The sequence below is a fragment of the Saccopteryx leptura genome, chromosome 2, assembly GCF_036850995.1.
Source record: "Saccopteryx leptura isolate mSacLep1 chromosome 2, mSacLep1_pri_phased_curated, whole genome shotgun sequence".
In the NCBI taxonomy this organism is placed as follows: Eukaryota; Metazoa; Chordata; class Mammalia; order Chiroptera; family Emballonuridae; genus Saccopteryx; species Saccopteryx leptura.
Genome location: NC_089504.1, coordinates 314318454 through 314341021, shown reverse-complemented (window position 1 = coordinate 314341021; position 22568 = coordinate 314318454). Strand labels below are relative to the sequence as shown.

General features: G+C 47.3%; 1 protein-coding gene across 3 annotated transcripts in view; it reads right to left on the bottom strand.

Annotated features, from left to right (window-relative positions):
• The window catches only part of TBXAS1 (thromboxane A synthase 1), a 132094-nt gene that overhangs the window by 30098 nt on the left and 79428 nt on the right, over positions 1 to 22568 (bottom strand). For all 3 annotated transcript variants that reach the window (XM_066366180.1, XM_066366181.1, XM_066366182.1), the window contains 4 exons: positions 18714 to 18802; positions 16709 to 16857; positions 14686 to 14816; positions 10453 to 10764 (listed from right to left, as the gene is read on the bottom strand). In XM_066366180.1, the coding sequence (XP_066222277.1) occupies positions 10453 to 10764; positions 14686 to 14816; positions 16709 to 16857; positions 18714 to 18802 (681 nt within the window). The remainder of the gene's footprint in view (positions 1 to 10452; positions 10765 to 14685; positions 14817 to 16708; positions 16858 to 18713; positions 18803 to 22568) is intronic.

Sequence of the window (22568 nt, the reverse complement as noted above, 5' to 3'; positions counted from 1 at the left end):
GACCCAGGGTCGCTGGCTCGAGCAAGGGGTTACTCGGTGTGCTGAAGGCCCGTGGTCAAGGCACATATGAGAAAGCAATCAATGAACAACTAAGGTGTTGCAACAAAAAACTGATGATTGATGCTTCTCATCTCTCTTTGTCCCTGTCTGTCTGTCCCTATCTATCCCTCTCTCTGACTCTCTCTCTGTCTCTGTAAAAAAAAAAAAAAAAAGAATGTTCCAGGGATGGGGGGGAAGGGAGTTAGCAGGCCTGAAACCGCCCATGTGTTCATCTTACACTGTGTGGGCCACGAAGAAAGAGAATACGTGACCTCAGAGAATGGACTGGAAAATGTCACGCAAAAAATGAGGGGTAAAGTCACAACAAACCCAGGAACACTTATTATCCTTAGGCCCGAGAGCCAGGATGACAGGTCAGAGGTGGTGCCAGCAGAGGTGTCCGAGGGTGTGTGTGCCCCCATCCACCCGGGTAGTTGGCATTTTCTCAATGCCATAGAAGTGCTGTGCCAGCATAGCTTCAGGCCCCTACCCCAGAAGGCAGCCTGGAAACTCCCCTTTACAGACATGCTAGGAAACTGAGGCACAGTGGGGGTGGGGTGACAGTCACATGGGTATGAATGCCGGCCGGCAGTGTGCCTGGAATTGTAGGTGGATTCGCTCCCCTAATCCTCACAACAATCTCATGAGCTGTATACTCATATACCCATTACACAGACAGGAAAACTGAGGAGCAAAGAGATTATGCCATTTATCCTTGCCACATTGCCAGTGAGTAACAGTGTATGCTATCGGAAAGGTTGAGACCGGACCCGGGTCTCGGGTCCCCTTTTTTCTCCTTGCTCAGAGAGAGTCTAGGTTTGGTCTGAGTGTAATTGGGAGTCGCTCCCTCAGAGAGAGCTTTATGACTCTGCTCCCAGCTGGGCAGCGAGTGCCTGTTCCCAAGGAGGGGTGAAAACTGCCTTCAAGGAGTGGGACCCCAAACATCATGGGTGAAAAGGCCAGCATACCTCACTGTGCCATTTCCATGTAAATGTTTGTTCTTGTTGCAGAATCACCCTCCCCTGGACCTCCCTCCTTCTTAACCACTCCAACGAGTTTCTTTCTCATCGAGCTGAACTTCTTGCCTGTAGCTGAGGAAGTAAGGAGTTTATCCTCTTCCTTCTGGCCTTAAATTACTAATGAAAATGTCTTCGAGACTAAGCCCATTGCCAGAGCGCCTAGGTGGCTCTCTAAAGCTCCTTATTCATAACCAGAGGGATGTCGGTTCTCTTCTCATCTTTATAATAAGGATTCCTTTCGCAGGGTATCTGTTCTGTGCCTCCCACAGCTCTGGCCCCAGTCTGGTCCCAGCAGGGGGAGGCTGGTGGAGTTTAATTACATTCCTCCTATAGGGAACATTCAAGGAATGAGGCTTTGAAAAACAACTTTTGCTACCAAAAGGGGGAAAAAAAATCAAATTAAGCTATTGAGAAACAGGCATTGCCTTTTGTGTCCTAGAGACCCAGTCTAAATATTTAAATTCTAAAGACGGAATTCTAAGTGCTTAACTTTATAAACCTTCCACATTGCAATTCATAGGGGAGTCGAATTTCCTCTCTGATCTGGAATATTCATACGCTGGCCTAACAGGCTCGTGTGGTTATATTTTCACACATCCCATATTTAGCTATAATGCATAAAGCTACACACACACACACACACACACACACACACACACACACACACACACACAATGTTACCCACAGTACTGGGGCAAAACAGATTTACCAGAAAACTTAAGAGTAAATTACATGTCTGGACCACAAGCAAACATTTTAGAAAAGTCCTTTATTCTCAACTGATTTTTCAATTCTCCTCCCTCTGTCTCTGAGATGCTCAGTGACTGGCTATTAGTGAGCAGGGAAGTAGCCCCCTAGGCTGAAGCTGTTAATTTGCTGTTAGTAGATAAACACCGTGAACTCAGATAGGAGTAATCGAAGGTGCATAGGTATGCAATTAGTGAGGACAGATTTCAATTCGATGTAGAAAGACCTATATCAAAGATATTAGGGGGACCATGGGTAGTAAATTTCTTCCCTGTTCCTGGGAGCATTCAAGAAGAGCAGCATGATCTCTCAAGATGTCTGTCTTGGATGGGAGACTGCCTTAGATGGTCTTGAAGGTCCCTCTTGGAGCCCAAGGGCCCTGGTTCCTCCCTTTCCTTGGCATGAATGGGTGGGTATGTGAAGTACCCCACGAAAGTCCTGTGGGGACACAATTGTAGGATTGTAGGGACTGCTGGGTGCTGCCTTCACTTGCCTTCATCTTCCTTGGCATTGGCCTTCTCTGACTCCAGTCTACCGGGATGTAGTGACCACATGCTTCCTCCTGGGCGTCTCCCCAGGCTTTCCCACCTCCAGTTTGCTTTCAGGTAGCCTCTCGTTAGAAAGGAATGTGAGAACTAGCATTCATTCATTCATTCAACACCTGTTGTGCTGGGCACCGTTGGAGGCCCTGGAATATACCAGTGTGCCGAGCAGACTGAGTTCCTGGGGACTTGAGTGTATTACCCCTCCCAAGAGTGGTGGCATTTTAATGATGGCTAATGGGTTGAAACAAAGGAAGAAACCCTAATGGGGAAATTTAAAGCCTAATGATGGGTTGATAGAAAGAGTTCTCAGGGACTAGGAGTCTTCAAATTTGCCACTGACCGATACCACTCTGCTCTACTGGTGGAGAAGTGATTTTGGTCAGTGGAGTCCAGTGACATTTTTAAAAAAGTGTGTGTTTATTCTTTATTCCAAAAGCCAATTGTGGGGAGTAAAATTCATACTTTTCATGTTTTAAGAGCCCATAAAGTGAGCAATAGTTAAACAAATGAGCCATTCGGTAGAGAATCTAGCTCAATGCCAAGTGGACCCACAGAATGCCAAGCTTCATCTGCGGAGTTCACCTGCCCAAGCTTATTTTAAATTCTTGCTCTTCTGGATTTGTGGAAACCAACCCCACCAGCTTATTTGCTTAGCAAAGCCTGGCCTCTCTAGAGGCCCAGATATTGAGTATAAAATACTCTTGAGTTGCCACATGAAAGGCACCAAATAAATGCTGATTGGTGTGGCCTGTTCCCAGGAGGACCATCTCTTTGCAGGTCACCTCTCCCTCTGCCGCGACAGAACTGCTCTGCAGGGATTCGAGGCGGAGTGGCACACGGAGCATTAATTGCTAAAAATTGCAAGTGCCGAAGTGCTCCACTTGATTAAGCCTGGCGGCCCAGAAAAACACCTGCAGGTTCTTCCTGCTCTACAACCCGCCTCCCAGGTGACCACCCCTGCTGCACGCATGCAGGACATCACTGTGCAAATTTACAGGCTTCTGGGGACAGCCTGGGGCCCCAAGTAGACAGTGGGCCAGCAGGAAGCCTCTGTGTCTCTCTGAGTCTCAGGAACAGAGTCAGAACAAGAGTCAAGAAGACTAAGTAATGCTCCAAAATCTTAAAGAGGGGAGAGAGAAAAGGAATCCAAAATGTGGGCTGGAAGAGAAGGGAGAAGAAAGAGAAGAAGAGTCAGTGGTCACAGTGGATCTCTGAGTTCCTGGATGGCACAAGGCCTGGGTAGTGGCTGCCACTGCCAAGGCTCCTAGGAGCAGTCCAAAGTCAAGGCAGGTCAGTTTCCCTGATTGTCATGTGGGTATGAGCCTTGGATGTCCCCTGGCAATGTGGAATAGTGGACCCCTGGGTGGTGGCAGAGGAAGTTCTTGGCATGAAGAAGTACAGATGGCCATAGAGAGTCACAATCTACCTTCCTACAGGTGTCCCTGCAGAAAGAATGGGCAGATGACTTATATCACAGAGACTATTGTGTGTGTGTCTAATAATTATGTAAGCAGTTGAAAACTGGGGCTTTGCCATCTGATGCAGGTTGACTTGTGACCCCGCTTTGGGGGCTTTTGAGTGTCTACTGATGGGGTACAGATGTGTCTCGTACCCTGTCTTCTTTCTGCCTTCCCAAGAGTGAGTGCTTTGGTAGCAGGGCCACCAATCATAATTTCCAATATTGAGTTCCAGGTTCACCCCACACACACACACACCAGAGGCCACTCTTGTCAGCTGTGAAGACTTCTCTGCTCTGGTATTAGTTGTTGGGATGACAGGGAGGGCAAGAGAGTCTACTCTGGGGGTGGAGATTAAGAACAGGAAGTGGGCCTGACCTGTGGTGGCACAGTGGATCAAGCTTCAACCTGGAACACTGAGGTCGCTGGTTCAAAACCCTGGGCTTGCCCGGTCAAGGCACATATGGGAGTTGATGCTTCCTGCTCCTCCCCCCCTTCTCTCTCTCTCTGTCTCCTTTAAAATGAATAAATAAATAAAAATAATTTTTAAAAAAAGGTAATTACCTAAATGTAGTATCATGTGAAATGAATTAAAAAAAAAAAAAAAAAGAACAGGAAGTGGGCATGTTAGACACTTTCCCAGGTTCCCCCACTGCGGCTGCTGCTCCTGCAGCAGGAATAGTACAGATTCTGCTCTAGACCCCCAGGGAAACAGCATTGGGGAGCTTCTTTGACCATAGTACTTTGACATGGCCTCTCCTTTGGGACCTAAAGTTACCATCTACACTGACTCACTAGGGGAGCTTCAGGTCCAGATGGAGCTGCCGGCCTAAAAGGTCCAGTCTGATGGGCGCCTGTTGTATGTGACACAGACCAGTGTACCCGTGCCTACTGAGAAACGGCCCTGGTTGCCATCTTCATATGCCTTGAAAATGACCTTCAACCAACCCAAAAAGTTCTCCCTGGCTTCCTACCCTGGAGAAAATTGTGTAGGGAGGCCCGATAATTTTAGGGTTGTGGGCACTACATTTCTAAAGACACCCAGGGTTGGGTAGCTTGCTCAGCACTTTCTCTCTCACTCAGTAACATAAGAGTGGCATCATTATTTTTGGAATAATTTTGAAACTGTTTTAATTTATTTAAAAATTTATTAACAAAACTGCCGGCTGGTATTTCAGTCTATGGCCGCAGGACTCACCCTGCTGGCGTCCCAGTTCTTGCCTTTGTTGTACAGTCGGACTATAGGGCTCCACATTGTTCTTTGTCTCTACCTCTTTCCTTGTACCTTATTGATTTGTGTTCTGCTGTGCTGTTAGCATCTGTAGGGACGGGATGCATCGGATGAACCACTTCTACCCCGTGTACCTGAACTTCCTCCTCCTAAAATGTGGGACAGCGAGATCAGAGCAGACGGAGGTAGTAACCCTTCCCAATGGGAATAAACCCATTTCCAGTTCTTCACTTGAATCTTTTTTTTTTTTTTTTTTCCCAGAGACAGAGAGAGAGTCAGAGAGAGGGATAGACAGGGACAGACAGACAGGTACGGAGAGAGATGAGAAGCATCAATTATTAGTTTTTCATTGAGCGTTGCAACACCTTAGTTCAGGGGTCCCCAAACTACGGCCCGCGGGCCACATGCAGCCCCCTGAGGCCATTTATCCGGCCCCCGCCGCACTTCCGGAAGGGGCACCTCTTTCATTGGTGGTCAGTGAGAGGAGCATAGTTCCCATTGAAATACTGGTCAGTTGGTTGATTTAAATTTACTTGTTCTTTATTTTAAATATTGTATTTGTTCCCGTTTTGTTTTTTTTTTTACTTTAAAATAAGATATGTGCAGTGTGCATAGGGATTTGTTCATAGTTTTTTTTATAGTCTGGCCCTCCAATGGTCTGAGGGACAGTGAACTGGCCCCCCTGTGTAAAAAGTTTGGGGACCCCTGCCTTAGTTGTTAATTGATTGCTTTTTCATATGTGCTTTGACTGTGGTCCTTCAGCAGACCGAGTAACCCCTTGCTTGAGCCAGAGACCTTGGGCTCAAGCTGGTGAGCTTTTCCTCAAACCAGATGAGCCCGTGCTCAAGCTGGTGACCTCAGGGTCTCGAACCTGGGTCTTCCACATCCCAGTCTGCCGCTCTATCCACTGCGCCACCGCCCGGTCTGGCTCTTCACTTGAATCTTAAAGTCAACTATGCCCTACTTCCTGTGTGAATGTGACCCTGGGTGGACTCCAAACTGGGAGGCATTTTCCCCCCATAGTAAGGATAAATTTGTGTTAAGCTATTTACATTTTTTTCAACATACCCTCCCCATGACAAAGGATGTATATTTATGAATATGCTTTTTACCCCCTTTTGAGATCCCATGGCCACTCCAAGAAACAAATCCTCAACCGTGCTCACATTAGCAGCGTGAGCTAATCAGCTAAAATACCCAGCACTGAATGTTCTTTTATCCTTAAGAGAAAAAGAGTAAGTTGTATTTTAATTAGATATTTATCATGGTTACAAAGCAGCTCTTCAAGAGGAGTTTAAAAAAAAAAAAGTGGCCTTCCTTCAAAGCCATAACTATGCTCAAATTATCCTAAAGAAAAGCTATCTATCAATCTAGTCCAATTTGTGATAAATTTACAACTGGGTTCTGCACAGATTTATAACAACAATTAAGCAGGAGGAAAATGGGTCATAAATTTTGGCTGGCACAGTCCGGCACCAAAGAGAAAAAAAGAGAATGGTTTAGCCAGATCAAAAGTCGATAATTTTAACATAAAGTGCTAATGCTATAGCAAAAACAATTTATATGGAAAGAAGGTTTCTTTTTTTTTGTTATTTTTTCCCCTCTCTCTTATCCTTTTCAATATCAGGTATTGGAGATCACAGTGAAGCGTTCCCATTACAAAGGTCTTGTTAAATCATCAGAGCTTTCCTAATTTCACAAGTGGTACAAGTGGTCCAGATCTTTCCCATCTCAACTCTTGAATTTCATGAATATACCTCCTCATCAATATGTGTAAGAAAACAGGGGGAAAGAGAGAGTTCTCCAAGAGATTGGGTGGCTTGAGAAAGGGGGTGTTAAGCTGAATTTTGATGGTGGAATGAGAGGAGGGAAAGCCAGGCTGATCCAAAGCCAGATGGTTTGGAAGCAAACACATATGACTTACAATGAAACAGCCCACAGGCATGAACTATAAAGCAGATTACACCCGTTATTATAAGCTGAAACAGAAATCTCTACCCTGAAAGGAGAAAGGCAATCAACACCACTTGGGTCAAAAACAGGTGTTGAAAGATGGGGTCATCCCAGATAGAATGTGTGAGCGGTAAAACGTGTCTAAGATAATCCTCAGTAGTGCAGGAAGACCCATGAGTATCCTTATGCGTGCCAGAAGTTCAGTCCTGCTGACAGCAGGGCACCTGAGTTAGTGACTTGCGCCTCCGACCATTTCACATCTTTCTTTCTTTCTTTCTTTCTTTCTTTATTTATTTGTATTTTTCTGAAGCTGGAAACGGGGAGAGACAGTCCGACAGACTCCCGCATGCGCCCGACCAGGATCCACCCGGCACGCCCACCAGGGGCAACGCTCTGCCCACCAGGGGGCGATGCTCTGCCCCTCCGGGGCGTCGCTCTGCCGCGACCAGAGCCACTCTAGCGCCTGGGGCAGAGGCCAAGGAGCCATCCCCAGCACCCGAGCCATCTTTGCTCCAATGGAGCCTTGGCTGCGGGAGGGGAAGAAAGAGACAGAGAGGAAGGAGGGGGGGCGGTGGAGAAGCAAATGGGCTCTTCTCCTATGTGCCCTGGCCGGGAATCGAACCCGGGTTCCCCGCACGCCAGGCCGACGCTCTACCGCTGAGCCAACCGGCCAGGGCCCATTTCACATCTTGACGGGAGAAAGGGTGCACTGAGGCCAGCTGGCACTCGGGTCTTTATTCTAACCAATAGGGAAACCGCGCCTGGCTCTGTGGACATCGCAGGACACTTGGTATGAAGTGGCCGCATCCTTTACAAGAAGTACATCAGAGCAGACCACGCACACGTCATTTAGAAGTACGCAGAGCAGGCTGTCCTAGGCGCTCTTGGACTTGTAACCACTGACTTGGGCAAGTCCGTTTTTAAACCTTCAGGGTAAATTTGAAAGTGGGAGCTTCTAATCTGGGAACCGTGGATCCTATGTACACAAGCAGACACACTGTTTTCTGGCCATTCGGCAGCCATTCACCCCACCCCACAAAGCTGCTAAGTGACAGAGGTTTGGGGATCCACTGGAATCCCACGTAGACACCAACTTCAGCGATGGGGAGAGTGACTCAGGTGTAGGCCAATCAAAGCGTCATATTCTCCTTGGCCACGGTGATTGGTTAAGGGGTGGGCCCAGGACCAATCTCTATCAGTGTGATGCCGTGAGACTTTCTCTAAAATTTCCAGGAAAGAGTCTTGTTTCATGCTGGGCCTGAATCTGCCCTTCTCTACCTTTTAGCCTCAGCCAATAAAGAGAGTAGTCTGACTTGATTATTTGCTGCCCTCTATTTCCCTGGAGGGTTTTATTTGGAAGAGAAATATTATTTTAATAGACACAATTTCTTTTTTTTCTTCCTATTTTTTTGTCGTTTGCTTTTTGTTTTTATTTTTCAATGGGTGATTAAATTCCTTGATGGTGAGGATCATGACTTCTACCTGTGTAACCTGCTGCCATATCTGCCAACTGCTAGGCACTCACCAGATGCTGAAAAGTCTTTCATGTGGCCTGCCTTTGGTTTATTTAAGACCGGTCTTGACTGCCTTCCTGGAACAACAGCCATAACTTCCCCTGGGAAGTGTCCTCCCAAGTTCTCAGTCATATAACTGGAGTATGACTGACTCTGGGGGATGCGATTGATTGGTTTGAGCCCATTCGTCCCCCCATCCCCCTGGCCACAATTGTTGCTTTAAGAATTGGCAGTGACCTATGCATCGCCATGGAGTGAACCTCACATCTCTTAACGAGAATCCGGGGTCACAGACACCCTTTGCTCCACTGATTATGAGCAAGGAAACCTGTGGTCCACACATTCTTTGTGGGCTGCCTGGGGCTTCGAGAGGAGAGTATACCTGAGAATGAGGCCAGGGCTAAGGAAGCACAAGCAAGAACTGGGACCTGGGGCCTGAGCGCAGCCTGGAGAAAGATTTTCCTGAAGCCACATCTTAGCAGATAAAGCTGCTCAATTACCTCTTAATAAGCCCCGCCCCCTTTTAAACAAAACCCAGCAAATACATCCTAATAGAGGTGCCCTTCAACTCCTGTTATTTCTCTTGCAGTATATACACCAATCATCTTTGGTTCCCCACCTCCCCCTCTTCAATTAAAAAAAATACAACTATCAATAAAGTAGGATCTGATAGGTGGTGGGAGTGGGTCATAAGGTGATTTGGATTCATGGCTTGTTGAGATTCCATGCCCAAAGAATATTGATTAATGGATCAATGTGAACCTGGAGGGGAGCCCTGTCCTGTTCAACATTTTAATCAATGACTTGAATGAAATAAGAGACATGCTTAGCAAGTCTCAGATGACACAGAGCTGGAGGAATTGCTAATATGACAGATGGCAGAATCAAGATTCAAAATTATTTTGACTGACTTGAGCAATCACAAGGATAAATATAAACGCTTGCATCTAAGCTCAAAATATCAATTGCACACGCAGTGGGACGGGGAGGCCCAGCTTGGCCGTTGTCATAACATCATGGAACTTTAGGATGACTGTAGTAAGCTCATGATGAGCCAAAAGTTGCAGCAATTAGTAACACAGCTCATGCATTGGAGGAAAGAGGCTAACCTTGCATTTACTTCCCCAGTGGAATAAAGAAGTGGAATGTTCTGGGAAGCAGTTTTCAGCTCAATATATGAAAAAATAAAATCCTAATAGTTCCAATAACAGCATGGACCCCCCCTCCCCCCCAGAATGTACTAACTACATCAGAATGTAACAGAAAGGATGCTATTATGGTAGTCTTTTTTTTGAATGCACAGATTTAAAAAATGATTTTCTTTAACAACTCATAAGTCAAAGCACTATGCACATAGCATCCAGAAAAAAAATGATGGGATAGAGTAGCTTACCTCAGCGCCCTTGAAGGTGTGCTTTAAGTCCAGCAAGGAGGGGTCTCCTCTAGAAGGAAGATTCAGAGTCTAGACTCTGTACCAACTGGCCCCATCACCTGACTCCACTTATAGACATCCCCATCTGCATTCACCCAGTCTTTGTTATTATGCCCACTCCTGCCTTCCACTTTGGCTCCCTATTCTGATTCACACCTGCCTCCCTGAGTATGGCAACCCTACAGTCAGAGCATCAGGAAACCACACCTTCTGCCCCACCCCTGATCTTTGACCGCAGCCCACGAGGACTTTGCAGCTTCCCTGAGCCATGCCCAAACAGTGAAGGCATGTGCACAATTTTTCTTCTCTTTTTTTCTTTCTGTTGTTCTGAATACTCCATCCCACTAAGCTAACCCCAGAGAGATGGAGCAGGGGGGCCTCGGCCCTATTTCATCTTATAAACTTAGAATATGACTGGAGCAAGGCAATTATGAAAAATAAGTTTCACTTCGACGCACGCAAAATCAATTGCTGTGTGGATTTCACGCAGGCTGCTGGACCCAACCAGTACTCACATATTTCTCGTTAAAATGGTCCACCTCTCTCAGAAGCTTCTCTTGGCAGTCAGGGTTGGTGGCCAGCAGGTAGGTGGCAAAAGAGAGTGTGTTGGTGACAATCTCGTAGCCAGCGATGAGGAAGAGGAAGGCCTGGCCCACAACCTCGTCCACAGTCAAAGGCTTGGACAGTTGTCTGGGCTGGTATTTCTGGGAAGGACCCGCTGAACATTCATTGGAGAAGACCTGTCTGACGATGTCAAAGCTCTCCACGCCCACGGAGGTGGCAGAATGTCGGGCATCCAGGACCATTTGGAGGAAGTCTCTCCGCCTCTAAAAGACAGAAGAAAATGCACATTTTGGCCTGGGGCCGCATACGTGGGACTTCTTGGAGCACAGAAGAAGACACGCACATGCAGTGTTTAAAGAACAGAACAAGGATTCTCACTTCGGCATTATCTGAGATGGCGAGAACCTGGAACCCCCCTGTTGACTTGACTCATGTTTGTACTGTTGGTTGGTTTGATTGGTTGATTGGTTGGCTTGGTTAGTTGGTTTGGTTGGTTGGTTGGTTTTCCAACAGTAAGACAAAGCCTCATATAGATAGATTTAAGTTAAAGCATGGGCTCCATTGTTCAGTTATGCACAGTTCAGGGCTTCTATGGGTGGCCATATTTTCATCACAGAGCAGGAAGTTAACAGAACCTGGAGTAGGGGGCAGGAGGCAGGGGCACTAGCTCTGGAGAGGCTTGTCTGCAAAGTCTCCAGTCTGCACTTTACATCCCAGAGCCTAGCCCCCTCATATGGGTCCCTTTTTCTTTCTCAGTCACCCCCTATCCTGTTCAAGCGGGTTACCAAGAGGTAACCCCCTACCCCGTTCAAGCGGGTTCAAGCAACCATTCAATGGTTAGAGCTGTCTTACCATTTTTCATTATCTTCCTTATCAGCGATTTGCATATTCTTTATATTTTCACTATCACTAGTTATAACCATAGAAGCATTTACATATTATTTTAGCCTTGACTCCGTATATCCCTGGCACATCCCTTCTTGGAAAAGCTCTTTAATGTGATGAGTGGCAAACAATATGTTACTCTTTTCTGAAGTTTGTAGAATTAAACGGCAAAAGGAGAGTATCAGAGCTACCAACAAAATATTGTAATTTCAAAGTACATTACTTGTAGCATTTTCTCAGCTTTCTGGGTTTCCACTGCATGAATTATCTGTGCCACATACATTAGCACTTAATTCTGTCCTTTAAGATTGTTATGTCATGTGTGGTTGATTTTTTTTCCTTCTATAAGAGTAGAGGTGGCCCTAGCTGGTTTGCTCAGTGGTAGAGCGTCGACCCAGCATATGGAAGTCCCAGGTTCAATTCCCTGTCAGGGCACACAAGAGAGGTGACCATCTGCTTCTTCACCCCTCTCCCTTTCCTTTCTCTTTCTCTCTTTCTTCCCCTCCCGCAGCCATGGCTTGACTGATTCAAGCTCTTTGGCCCTGGGTGCTGAAAATGGCTTCGTTGATCCTCCATCTCAGGTGCTAAAAATAGCTTGGTTCCCAGTAGCCCCAAATGGGCAGAACATTGGCCCCAGATGGAAGTTGCTGGGTGGATCCTGGTCGGGTGCATGTGCAGGAGCCTATCACTGTATCTCCCCTACTCTCACTTAAAAAAAAATAGAGGTATCTCTAGGACGGGACCCTGAGCTCCGCCCCTACCCCAGGCCTGGTATTGTGTTGAGCACTTGTTAGGTCTGCAATAAATAATTCCATAAATAAAAATGCAATGCAGTAAGTTCATTTGAGGAAGGCTGTGTTGGATTTGCTTACAATGATATGCCGTTTGGAGCAGGAACCTAGGCTCACGGGACCTTTGCCTCTCTTCCACTTCCCAGGTCTGTGACCTTGGCAGGTGTCTGCTGAGACACCAGCAGGGCTCACAGCTAAGCCTGTGAGCATCATGAGCCTTTAGACTAAGGAGGCGGGGCCTCAGCATCCTGCCAGCCTGCTCAGGTTGAAGTAGCCGAGAGAATGGCAAAGGCTCAGCCAAGTTAGCTGCCTCTTTCTACCCTGGCCCTCCTCATTCAGCTTTCCAAATGGTGTCCTCAAGGGATGGCTTACCCCGGCTTCCTTTCTGATGCCAGGTCAACATCTGGGTGGCCATGATGGGCCCACTGCTAGCTCTGGCCCCGTGGGGCAAAGGCAGGGCACAATGGCATGCATGGCAGGTGACACCCTCTGCTGCCTCCGCTCCTGGATGCCAGCCTGGGACCCCAGGCCTCTCAGCTGGCATGTCTGAAACCCCTCGCTGTGTGATACAGCTGTGGTCCCTGAGGCTTGCTCGTGGCTTTGCTGGAGTGGGGTGGGGATAGTGATAGGAAGGAGGGCACCACATTCACACTGTTGGATTTTCCCGGGGTGCAGATGCAGCTGGCGTCCTCTCCCCTCCTCCCGGCCGAGACAGGCTGTCATGGGGCCATCGAGCCTTATACCAGTCAGTCTTAACCTCCACTCCAGAGGCTGGAAAGGGCTGCCCTCCAGGGCCTGTGCGGGGAGAGGCGCATTAGCGCAGATGGCTTTCTTTTATTTGCTCTGCATCACGGGGGCTATTTGAACACTGCCCATTTAGGACCGAACCACGGCTGCTTTATGGTTATACCCAAGAAAAACACACATCCTGATAGATGTAGGTGTCTAATCCACCCATCGGCTAGAGCTTAGAAAAATATTTACCTTTTAACATCTGTGCTGCGTTTTCCACTGCGCAAACACACATCTGCTTGATGGAATGTCTACCGCGTTCAGATGGGTTAAAAGCAAGTTTTCTTAGTAACCGTATAGCTCTGTTTGAACACAGGCAGCCCTGGCTGTGTGGTTGGGAGGTTTTTCTCAGATCCACTCATTGTTTGAAACAAATAGCTCTCAAGTTTATAAAGGGAAAAAGCTGGAGGCAATCCCAGTAATTGGATCTTTAATAACCCCTCACCTCTTAGTAAGCCATTTGGTGCGACAGCTTTAGAATTTCAGCCTGACTCCACAGCCCGTGGGTTTCGGGTTGAGGTGGGGTGTGGGGGTGTGGTGCGAGTGACCCGACGCTCATCGGGGAGCCCTTTGTAGCAGCACTGTTTGGAAATGAGGTTGTCCTCACCCTCCTTCCCCGGGCTCCAGTGTCACTCCGGAGAAGCATGGCCCTTGGATGAGTGTTCTGTCTTTTTAGGCTTCCCAGGTAGCTCATCCTTCTCATGCCTTCACGGGCATCAGGTTGAGTTCACAGTGGGGTGGGCCGAGGGGTCGTGAGCTTGTATCCACCTTCCCCACCTTCCAGACCTGGACACCCATGCTGCCTCGTTCCCAGAGGACCCTGCTCCATCCTCCAGCCACTCCTTGACCCCATGATTTCATTCTCAGCCACAGCTGCCACAGTGGGACCTCACGTCCTTTCCTTGTCAATCTCTCTGAGCCACCCAGCCTTTGAGGAAACACTTTTAAAGCCACAACTTTCCATTCAGGATAAGATATTGCAGCCTTGTCTTTTCTTTTAAGCAATTTCTTGCACGCAACAGGGCCTGAGGCACAGCATGGCGCAGGCATCGATATCAGCGTAGCGTATCCGATATCGCAATTCTCCTTAACACTAAAAAGTCCTTCTTCCATTCTCAGCCAAGTTCATTCAACAGATATTTCCTTAATTCCTAGTTTGTGCCAAGCATAGTGCAAGTCTGTAAGGAGGAAAGAAGTCTCTAGGTCTCAGATGATGCAGGAGAGGGCCCTCGACCTCAAATTCTGTAGGAACGTCCTCTGAGCTGAAAGGAAACACGGTGGTGGTGACGGCTGCCCAAACCCCTCTCTAACATCGGTCTGCGTCAAACTCCACCCTGGCCATTTCCCAATGGAAAGAATGTGCTGATGAAAAGTGCACGTGGGCATATTAGGATTCCTTTGAGGGCGGCTATCACCTGTGCTGGGGGTGCTGCTTAAAATAGGCCATGAGTTTGGGGGGGGCAGCTTTAATTCTACTGACCTGGGCTTCTCCCCACCATACTTCCTGCCTGCCCTCCCTTTCTCTTTCTTGTTCTGTCCTCCTTGATCTGTCTCCTTTCTTTCTACCCTCCCCAGAAATCTCGAGGCAGTAGGTAGACCCATACAGGACGGCGTGGTGTGGTGGCGGGGTCGGGAAAGAAGAGAAAGAAAAGAGACAGCGATGCCAAATCAGGTTCCATCCCATTTCAAAAACTGTGTCCTATTAACACACGTTACCTCTTCTGCAGCTTGCTGGTCCCGCAAGGCAATCACATTCCTAATGAGTTTGTTAAAAAAGCCATTCAGTTCCTCTTGGTTCTTATTGGGCAAAATCCGGGCCAGTGGGACCATTATGGATGGAAATGATACTTGAAAGAGAAAAACAAAAGTGGCATTGAGAAGGGGGCGATAATAAACCGAGACGATTAGATGCCTGTTGCCAGGAAGCAAACCCTGGCCTTGAATTAGAGTCACTCAAAGGCCTGGCTCCCTCCCTGAACTGCCACTTCTTAGAGCACGGGCTGTCTCTCATTCCACCTTTGGACTCCACCTCGTTCCTTGTGCTTCACGAGCACTCGATAAACATTTATACAATTGAATCCCCGCTTTCCGTCTGGCCCCTGAGAAAGCAATCTCGTGCCTATAAATTCATTTTCCAGGTCCTGATATGAGGGCCCAAGCTCTTTGTGTTTCATCAAGAAAGAACAGATTGCAGGCCACGCTCCAGATCTTAGCACGCAGTAGAAGCTGATCTGCTTTCTCAACTTTCTGGTCATTTGCATTCCCCTCCTCCCCCCAGCTAATTGTCCCCAGAGCTACCACCTGAATCCTCCGTCTGTGAGCAGGCATTGTGCAGAAGCTGGGCTGGGGGAGGACAGTTCTGGACTCACAAGTTCTCAGAATCCTCTGCCCATTTTCTTTCTTTCTTTCTTTTTTTTTTTTTTTTTTTCCTGAAGCTGGAAACGGGGAGAGACAGTCAGACAGACTCCCGCATCGCCAGACCGGGATCCACCCGGCACGCCCACCAGGGGCGACGCTCTGCCCACCAGGGGGCGATGCTCTGCCCCTCCGGGGGGTCGCTCTGCCGGGACCAGAGCCACTCTAACGCCTGGGGCAGAGGCCAAGGAGCCATCCCCAGCGCCCGGGCCATCTTTGCTCCAATGGAGCCTTGGCTGCGGGAGGGGAAGAGAGAGACAGAGAGGAAGGAGGGGGAGGGGGTGGAGAAGCAAATGGGTGCTTCCCCTATGTGCCCTGGTCGGAAATCGAACCCGGGTCCCCCGCACGCCAGGCCGACGCTCTACCACTGAGCCAACCGGCCAGGGCCTCCTCTGCCCATTTTCAAGAGTCAGAGCCCGAACCAGCGTGACCCGGCAGGCGGGGAGACAGGCTCAGAGTGGCTGCAGCATGGGACAGCAGAACCACCGCGCTGTGTCTGACGGCAAGATGGGCCCACTCAGCCTGGGGTGGGGGTGGGGGGTAAAGGAGGAGGCTGCTGGACCTCCTCTGTCACTCCTAAGATCTCAGTATGGAATGGCTGGAGGCGACAGGGGCTTCCACAGACGTTGACTCAGAAATGGAAATTAAACCGACCGAGGGATGGATAGCATTTACCAGCCCAGCAAATGGTTGGAAATTATGGCAATAATTACTAACCACTTCACTACTTTGCCGTAAAAGCAAGAAGAAACTGGAGTTGGCCAGAGGGTAGAAACTTACATCTAAAATTAAAGTAAATTGACTGGTCTCCATAGCATTAGGTAACTTGCTAGTCACTCGTCACTGTGATGTCTAGTTTCCTGTGCATTGGGCCTCAAGCAGAGAAGTCTTCTGCAGAGAATTTTGCTGGTGGAGAGAAATATGCCCAGCAAAGCCTTTAGGTTCTAGCCTCTGCTCTGCCTTTCTGAGCCTTGGTTTTCCCATCTGTAAGATGAGGATAAGAAAACCATTCTCATAGGGTAGATACAGGCTCTAAATGAGGCGATGCATGCAAAAGCCTTGGCAGAGGGCTCGGCTGCTGTTCTCCCTACGGGGATAGTGAGAGAGGCCAGGGCCCCTGTGTTGGTGGGAAGTGGCCCCAAGCTGGTGACAGGGAGACTGGGAGGCTCTGGGAAGACAAGGGCTCTGCAGGGCAGACTCCCAGAGACCCCCGAGTGCCCTCCCCTAGTGGCAGAGGCTGGATCCTGAGAGCTGCCTGGCACTACCCACATGTCCCACCTGGCGGCAGCCCCGTGTCACCGCCCTTGGCAGGACCTGTACGTACAGATTAAAACCAGGAGAGGTCTGGGGATGGAGGAGGCAAAGAAACGCCTGCAGTGCTTCACGAAGGGGTCCTTGGGCGACTTCTGGGAGTCCACCGGGGTGCCGAAGGCGACGCTGGCCACCACGTCTGTGCTGTAGCAGCTGTAGCACCTACGGGGGAGGGAACCATTGATTTTTCGAAGGGACTCTGCCGTTGGCCTGCCCATCGCCCACCTGAACGGGAGTGCCTCCATCGCCCACCTGCTCTAAAGAGGAGCTGCCTGTAGGTCTGCAGTGAGGGGGAGGCAGAGAAGCCGGGGGGAGGGCTCAGACCCTCTGAGTAGTGACAGTGGACCACCAGAGGAGATGTAAAATGTAAAGCTGACATCAGCCAGACACAGTCAAACACAGTCAAACACTGTGGTAGTGTGTGCTCTACCACAGTGGAGGGAAGATAGCGGACCCAAAGCCTATGCATGTCACCTCAAAGCTGTTCAGAGCCAGCATCTAATGATGAGTTGATGTAGAGACAATTGTGATGGGTGCATTGACAACCTGATTGTCTAGTTGCATTAGCTCCTTCCCCCTCTGCCTCCTCATGGCCCCTCACACTCCAATCAATCAAGACACACTCTGGGACCAGCTTCATGAGCATATTATATTATTACAGAAAACACACGTTGTGTTTTAGAAACAAACAGACAGAAAAGTGTCTGGTGGTAACTCTAGAAAAACGAATCTCTTAGAGTCTAGGAAACCCGGCCCCCCCAAATGGCCATCTTAAACTAGGATGATCTTTGTTTGTTATCTCATAGGAGTAAGATTATTTCTAAAAGGGCTAACAACTGGGTGTTCGTATCCTCTTCAAATTAAAAGGACGGTTTCCGTGGTTTGATAGAGGCATGCACTTGGTTCCTCCCCCTCGTGAAGTCTATAACCAACAACTTATCATGGGGAAATAAATGGCATCTCCAGATGACTTCTTTTATTCTGACTGTTTTCACTGAAAACGTTCCCACAATCGATGACTCATCTCCCTGCTACTGCGGAAACAACAATTTGACGACTGGATGGGATTTCATCTGATCCTGAGGGTGGAAGGAAGACTCAAGGGTTTTTTTTTTTTTGTTTTTTTTTTTTTTGATTTTTATTTGTTTATTTTTAAAGATTTTATTTATTCATTATAGAGAGGGGAGAGAGAGAGAGAGAGAAGGGGGAGGAGCAGAAAGCATCAACTCCCATATGTGCCTTGACCAGGCAAGCCCAGGGTTTTGAACCGGCAACCTCAGCGTTTCCAGGTTGACACTTTATCCACTGTGCCACCACAGGTCAGGCTAGACTCAAGGGTTTTAAGAGTCATTTACTCCCCTTTGGTAGATGCTGTGCCCACCTTCTTTTTGGCCAACTCGTGCATCTCATGACCAGAGAGAATGTGTCCAAGAGAATTTTGTGAACAATATGGTACGATTTAAATGCTGGTGATGGTTATACTGTTAGTTTATTAGCAATGATGAGAAAAATGAGTCGGCTGCTGGCTTATCCGCCACCTCCACCTTACCCCTAACCTGCCATACTTGAGCATAGGGCCACTAGGAGAAAAGCCAGGTCCCCAGCTATTTAAATTGGGGGTCACTGCTAAGTCATGGCTCTGAGGCTGAGGAGTACCACAATCTTTCTGGGTGCAGAAATGCAAGCACTTTCCCCAGGACCCTGTCCTTCCTGTCCAGCGTGTTTCCTGCCCACTGCAAGGTCTGTGGATGTCGGAGGGCGTGTCCACCCACAAACCACTGCCCACCCCAGGCTTCCCTCAACATGCCACCCCCCGCCCGGGGTGGTGTTCACATTTGCTTTACATTTCCTGTGGGCTTCATTTCTACTTACCAGTCTGCCCCTGTGCTTTTGTGAGCGTCTAGCATTTCCATAGTTTGCTGGTCTCGGGGTAATTGTCCAGCAATTATGTACCGTGATAAGAAGCAGCAATTCACAAATGTGATTTCTCATCTGTAATGTCGCCGGGTAGACCTTACCTCTGGATGTCAAAAGCGTTCCCAGATTCCGCATAGCCTTTTAAATGAGCCAGGAGAAGGTCGCAGGCTTGGCTGATGAGGGGCATCATCTGATGGCAGATAACAAAGGTTTGATTAGGACGCCATGCAGGGAGCATACTTAAATCAGCTGCAGATAAAGAGGTTGTGTGTGGAGCTTTTCCTAGAAAATGAACATTGTTTTGAAGGTAACTTTCATGCCACTGAGATTCGGGAGGAAGGGCTGAAATTCACAAACATCACGAAATACAATAGCTGTAAGCATCTATGTTAGCTGACGCAATCTGGTTTTTGGAAACAAAAAGAAGAAAGGATTTAGAGTAAATACTGTGAAATAATTATGAAAATGATTATTAAGTGCTTAGATAGAAATGACAATCTGTCTTTGCTTTCATGACATTCGGTTAGCATCAGAGAGGAAAAAGACCACAGTCCATATGTACTGTCTCTGGAATTAGCCCAAATCCATGCTCACATGCTTTCAATTATACTTTAGATTTTTCCACTAAAATATAGAATCTTAAATAGCCAAAGGAACCTCAGGTTGCCCTTGCTATATTTCTTATTCAATGCAAAAGTCATTCTTAGAGTATTTCTGATGGATGGTTATTCATTTCTGCTTAAATTGCTTAAACCTTCAAATACAGAGGAGCCCTTAACCTCAAGAGGCCTTCTATGCCCACCTAGGACAGTTGCTGAATTTCTGTTTTTAATAGTTAAATATTTTTATTACGGAAAATTGCTAACACACACATACACACACACACACACACAATGGTATTATGAACATTCATGTAACTAATTGTCTTGCTCCAACAACTTCAGATCTCACTTTGGGCTTCCTGCCACTTTGACCCCAATAGGCTGGCCTGAGTGGGTAGAATTCTTTGTGGAGCTTGAGGGGCATCCACCTGACCTTTCTTTCTCTCCTGGATGTTCGAAAAGCCAAGTGGGAAACATGGAGGGGAGTCATTTTACCCAGTGCACATTCTAGAATAACATCATAGGGAAAGCAACATGCTAAAATGCATTGTTCTGGGCATTTCTTTTGGAATGCATATTTTAAAATGTTATCCACATTTAGATGTTATCTTGTTGACACAAGAATGTCAGTCCCTCAAAGTATGGGAGATTTTTGTCCATTTTTGTGTCTGTAGCACCTAGAATAGTGCCTGGCATGTAGTAATTATTTTTTGAGTGAATGAGTGAATGGATTTTAACGACTACGTAAGACCCACTCGTTGCTTGTGAAGTCTTGAGGCATTGGGAAAAGTTCTAAAATGTTATCTACTTGTCAGGTGTGTGGTTGTATTGAGGCAAAGTCTAGGTTTCTCTGTGTGTGTGTGTGTCACTCCTAAATGTCATCTCCGTAAATGGAACACAGCAATCCCATAAACTGTAAATAGACCATTTCCTTGCAAGTCAATCACAAAGCCAGGTTTTGTTGACTTTTTTAGAAGACACATAACACAGGCAAATATTGAGGTTCAGGTCAACGAAAACCACGAGGTCTTTTCCATGAATCGTCACCACATGTTATTGATTTTTTTTTTTTGACTCTTTAAGGTCCATTCATTGGAAAGGTTTTGCTTTTGCATTGCATGTATTGTCATAAAAGATTGTCCTACCATGTGTTCTGAGCGGAACCATCTCTTAAGTGCTCTAAAACATTGAGGTGATTGGAGAAGTCTGGCAGAGGAGGACAGACTGGGTGGTGGTTGGCCGAGGTTGGAGGGACACATGGCTTTGTTGGACCCCTCCCCCTCAGCTCCCTCCAAGCCAGTCCCATGTGCTCTGGGGTGTACAGAAAGAGCTGTGTCACCAGGGACCCCACTGCTTGCTGTGTAAGCCTTCTCTGAAGGAGTTCCTCCTGAGAAACAGGGCATTCCTGTTACGTGAGAGGGAGTATCAGGAGAGGAAAATCCTGGGGGGGGGGGGAGGGATTTTCTGCTCATGAAGCCGTAAGGGCTTAGAGCCGTGGGCTGTTTGGACCCAGGGTGGCTGGGCTGAGGGGTGTGCCCTCTCACTCAAATCTTATCTCCCGCAACTACTCCTTTGTTCCATTTGAAATTTGGTAAGTGTGCCTTCTACGCCTGCATTCAGTTTGTGGACATCTATACAGGATCAACACAGAGCCTGAGGCCCTCTGCTAGATGGCCACTTTAGGTAGCCAAAGAATTGGTCGTTCTCACTGTTTCTGGCCCTTCGGCCAGCTGTGCATGGACCTAAGTACACTTTCAGCCAGGCAGCATCTAATCCATAGGTGAGCAGGGAGACTTTGTCAAATGATTTGCTGAGGCTGAAGTGTACCCCATCTACCTATCCACTCAAAAAGGAAATGAGGGTGACGATTCTGAGTTACTCTTGGTAATTCTGGATGGACTCTTTAGGACTACCGAATTCTTTTCTAAATTCTCACAAACTATCAAGTTATTTTATTTTTTAAAAGATTTTATTTATTCATTTCAGAAAGGAGAGAGAGAGAGAGAGAGAGAAGGGGGGAGGATCAACTCCCATATGTGCCTTGACCAGACAAGCCCAGGGTTTTGAACCAGTGGCCTTAGCATTCCAGGTCGACACTTTATCCACTATACCACCACAGGTCAGTCAAAACCATCAATTTAATAATCCATCAGTATAAAAGTGTGTGTGATGGGTTATTACTCTCAAGAAATCTCCTACCACCTTAATGTTTGGTGGACTCAATGCTATCTAAGCTACATTTCTAGGACTGGCTTCACTGGCTACGGTCCTTCCAGTACTTTAATAAGCATAGTGGGACAAGTGAACTCTACTTCAGTAACATCACATACACAAGAATACCTTGTAGATTTAGTTTAGGGGAATAGTAACATGGTGAAAAGAAAACTACTGTTTAAAAGGAAGTCTCTTAGCTCTGGCCAGTGGCACAGTGGATAAAGTATGGTCTCTGAGTGCCAAGGTTGCCAGCTCTGTCCCAGGATTGCTGCCTTGACCCCCAAGGTCACCAGTTTGAGCCCAGGTCAGGGCACATATAAGAAACATTCACTGGTACAACTAGGTGGAACAATGTATTGATGCTTCTCTTTCTTCTTCCCTCTCTCTCCCCTATTTCTTCTTCACTCTCAAAATAAATAAATAAAAACAAACAAACAAATAAATAAAAGTCTCTTTAGATGTCAAGCTTAAAGCTTTCTTACTGTTCCAAAATGCAATGCAACATAAAATTTGATTTACATACAACTCTTCAGAAGCATGCTTTGTGTACAGAGAGGTCCACCCATACTGAATCTAATCATATGCCAGGACAGTGCAAAGGGTGGGGACTGGACCAGATGCCCACCATCGGTTCGTCCACGTGCCTGCGACTAGAATTCTTTGTTGCTGGCTGGCGTGATTGTAATTTTCTACCACACTCTGCCTGCTGTCTGTTGAACTAAATGGAGACTGACATTTTCAGTTGGGTTAATGTGATGTGAGATGGGGCATGTAATATGAAAAATGTTTTAAAAAGCAATACAAGGCAAATATTATACCACAGGAGAGCAGGATCTGTATGTTGGCCAATAGCCACCGTCTCAGATTTTCTTCCTTGCATTAGAACACAAGTGGTTACAGAATATTTGCTCTTCCATGGGTTGCTTACAAACAAAAGCTCTCTGGCAATCATCTTTATACAAGCCACAAAGCCTACAGTTATCCCCGTAGATTTGCAGACAAGCAGGGATAGGTGGCTTGTGCAAACTCATGCACAGATGAGCACACAATGCTATCATCACGCAAATCTTAATAAAAGACTCTCATTTGGTTGTTACATTTTATCTTCGTAGCATAAAGAGTGGTTTCTATTTTTGTTGT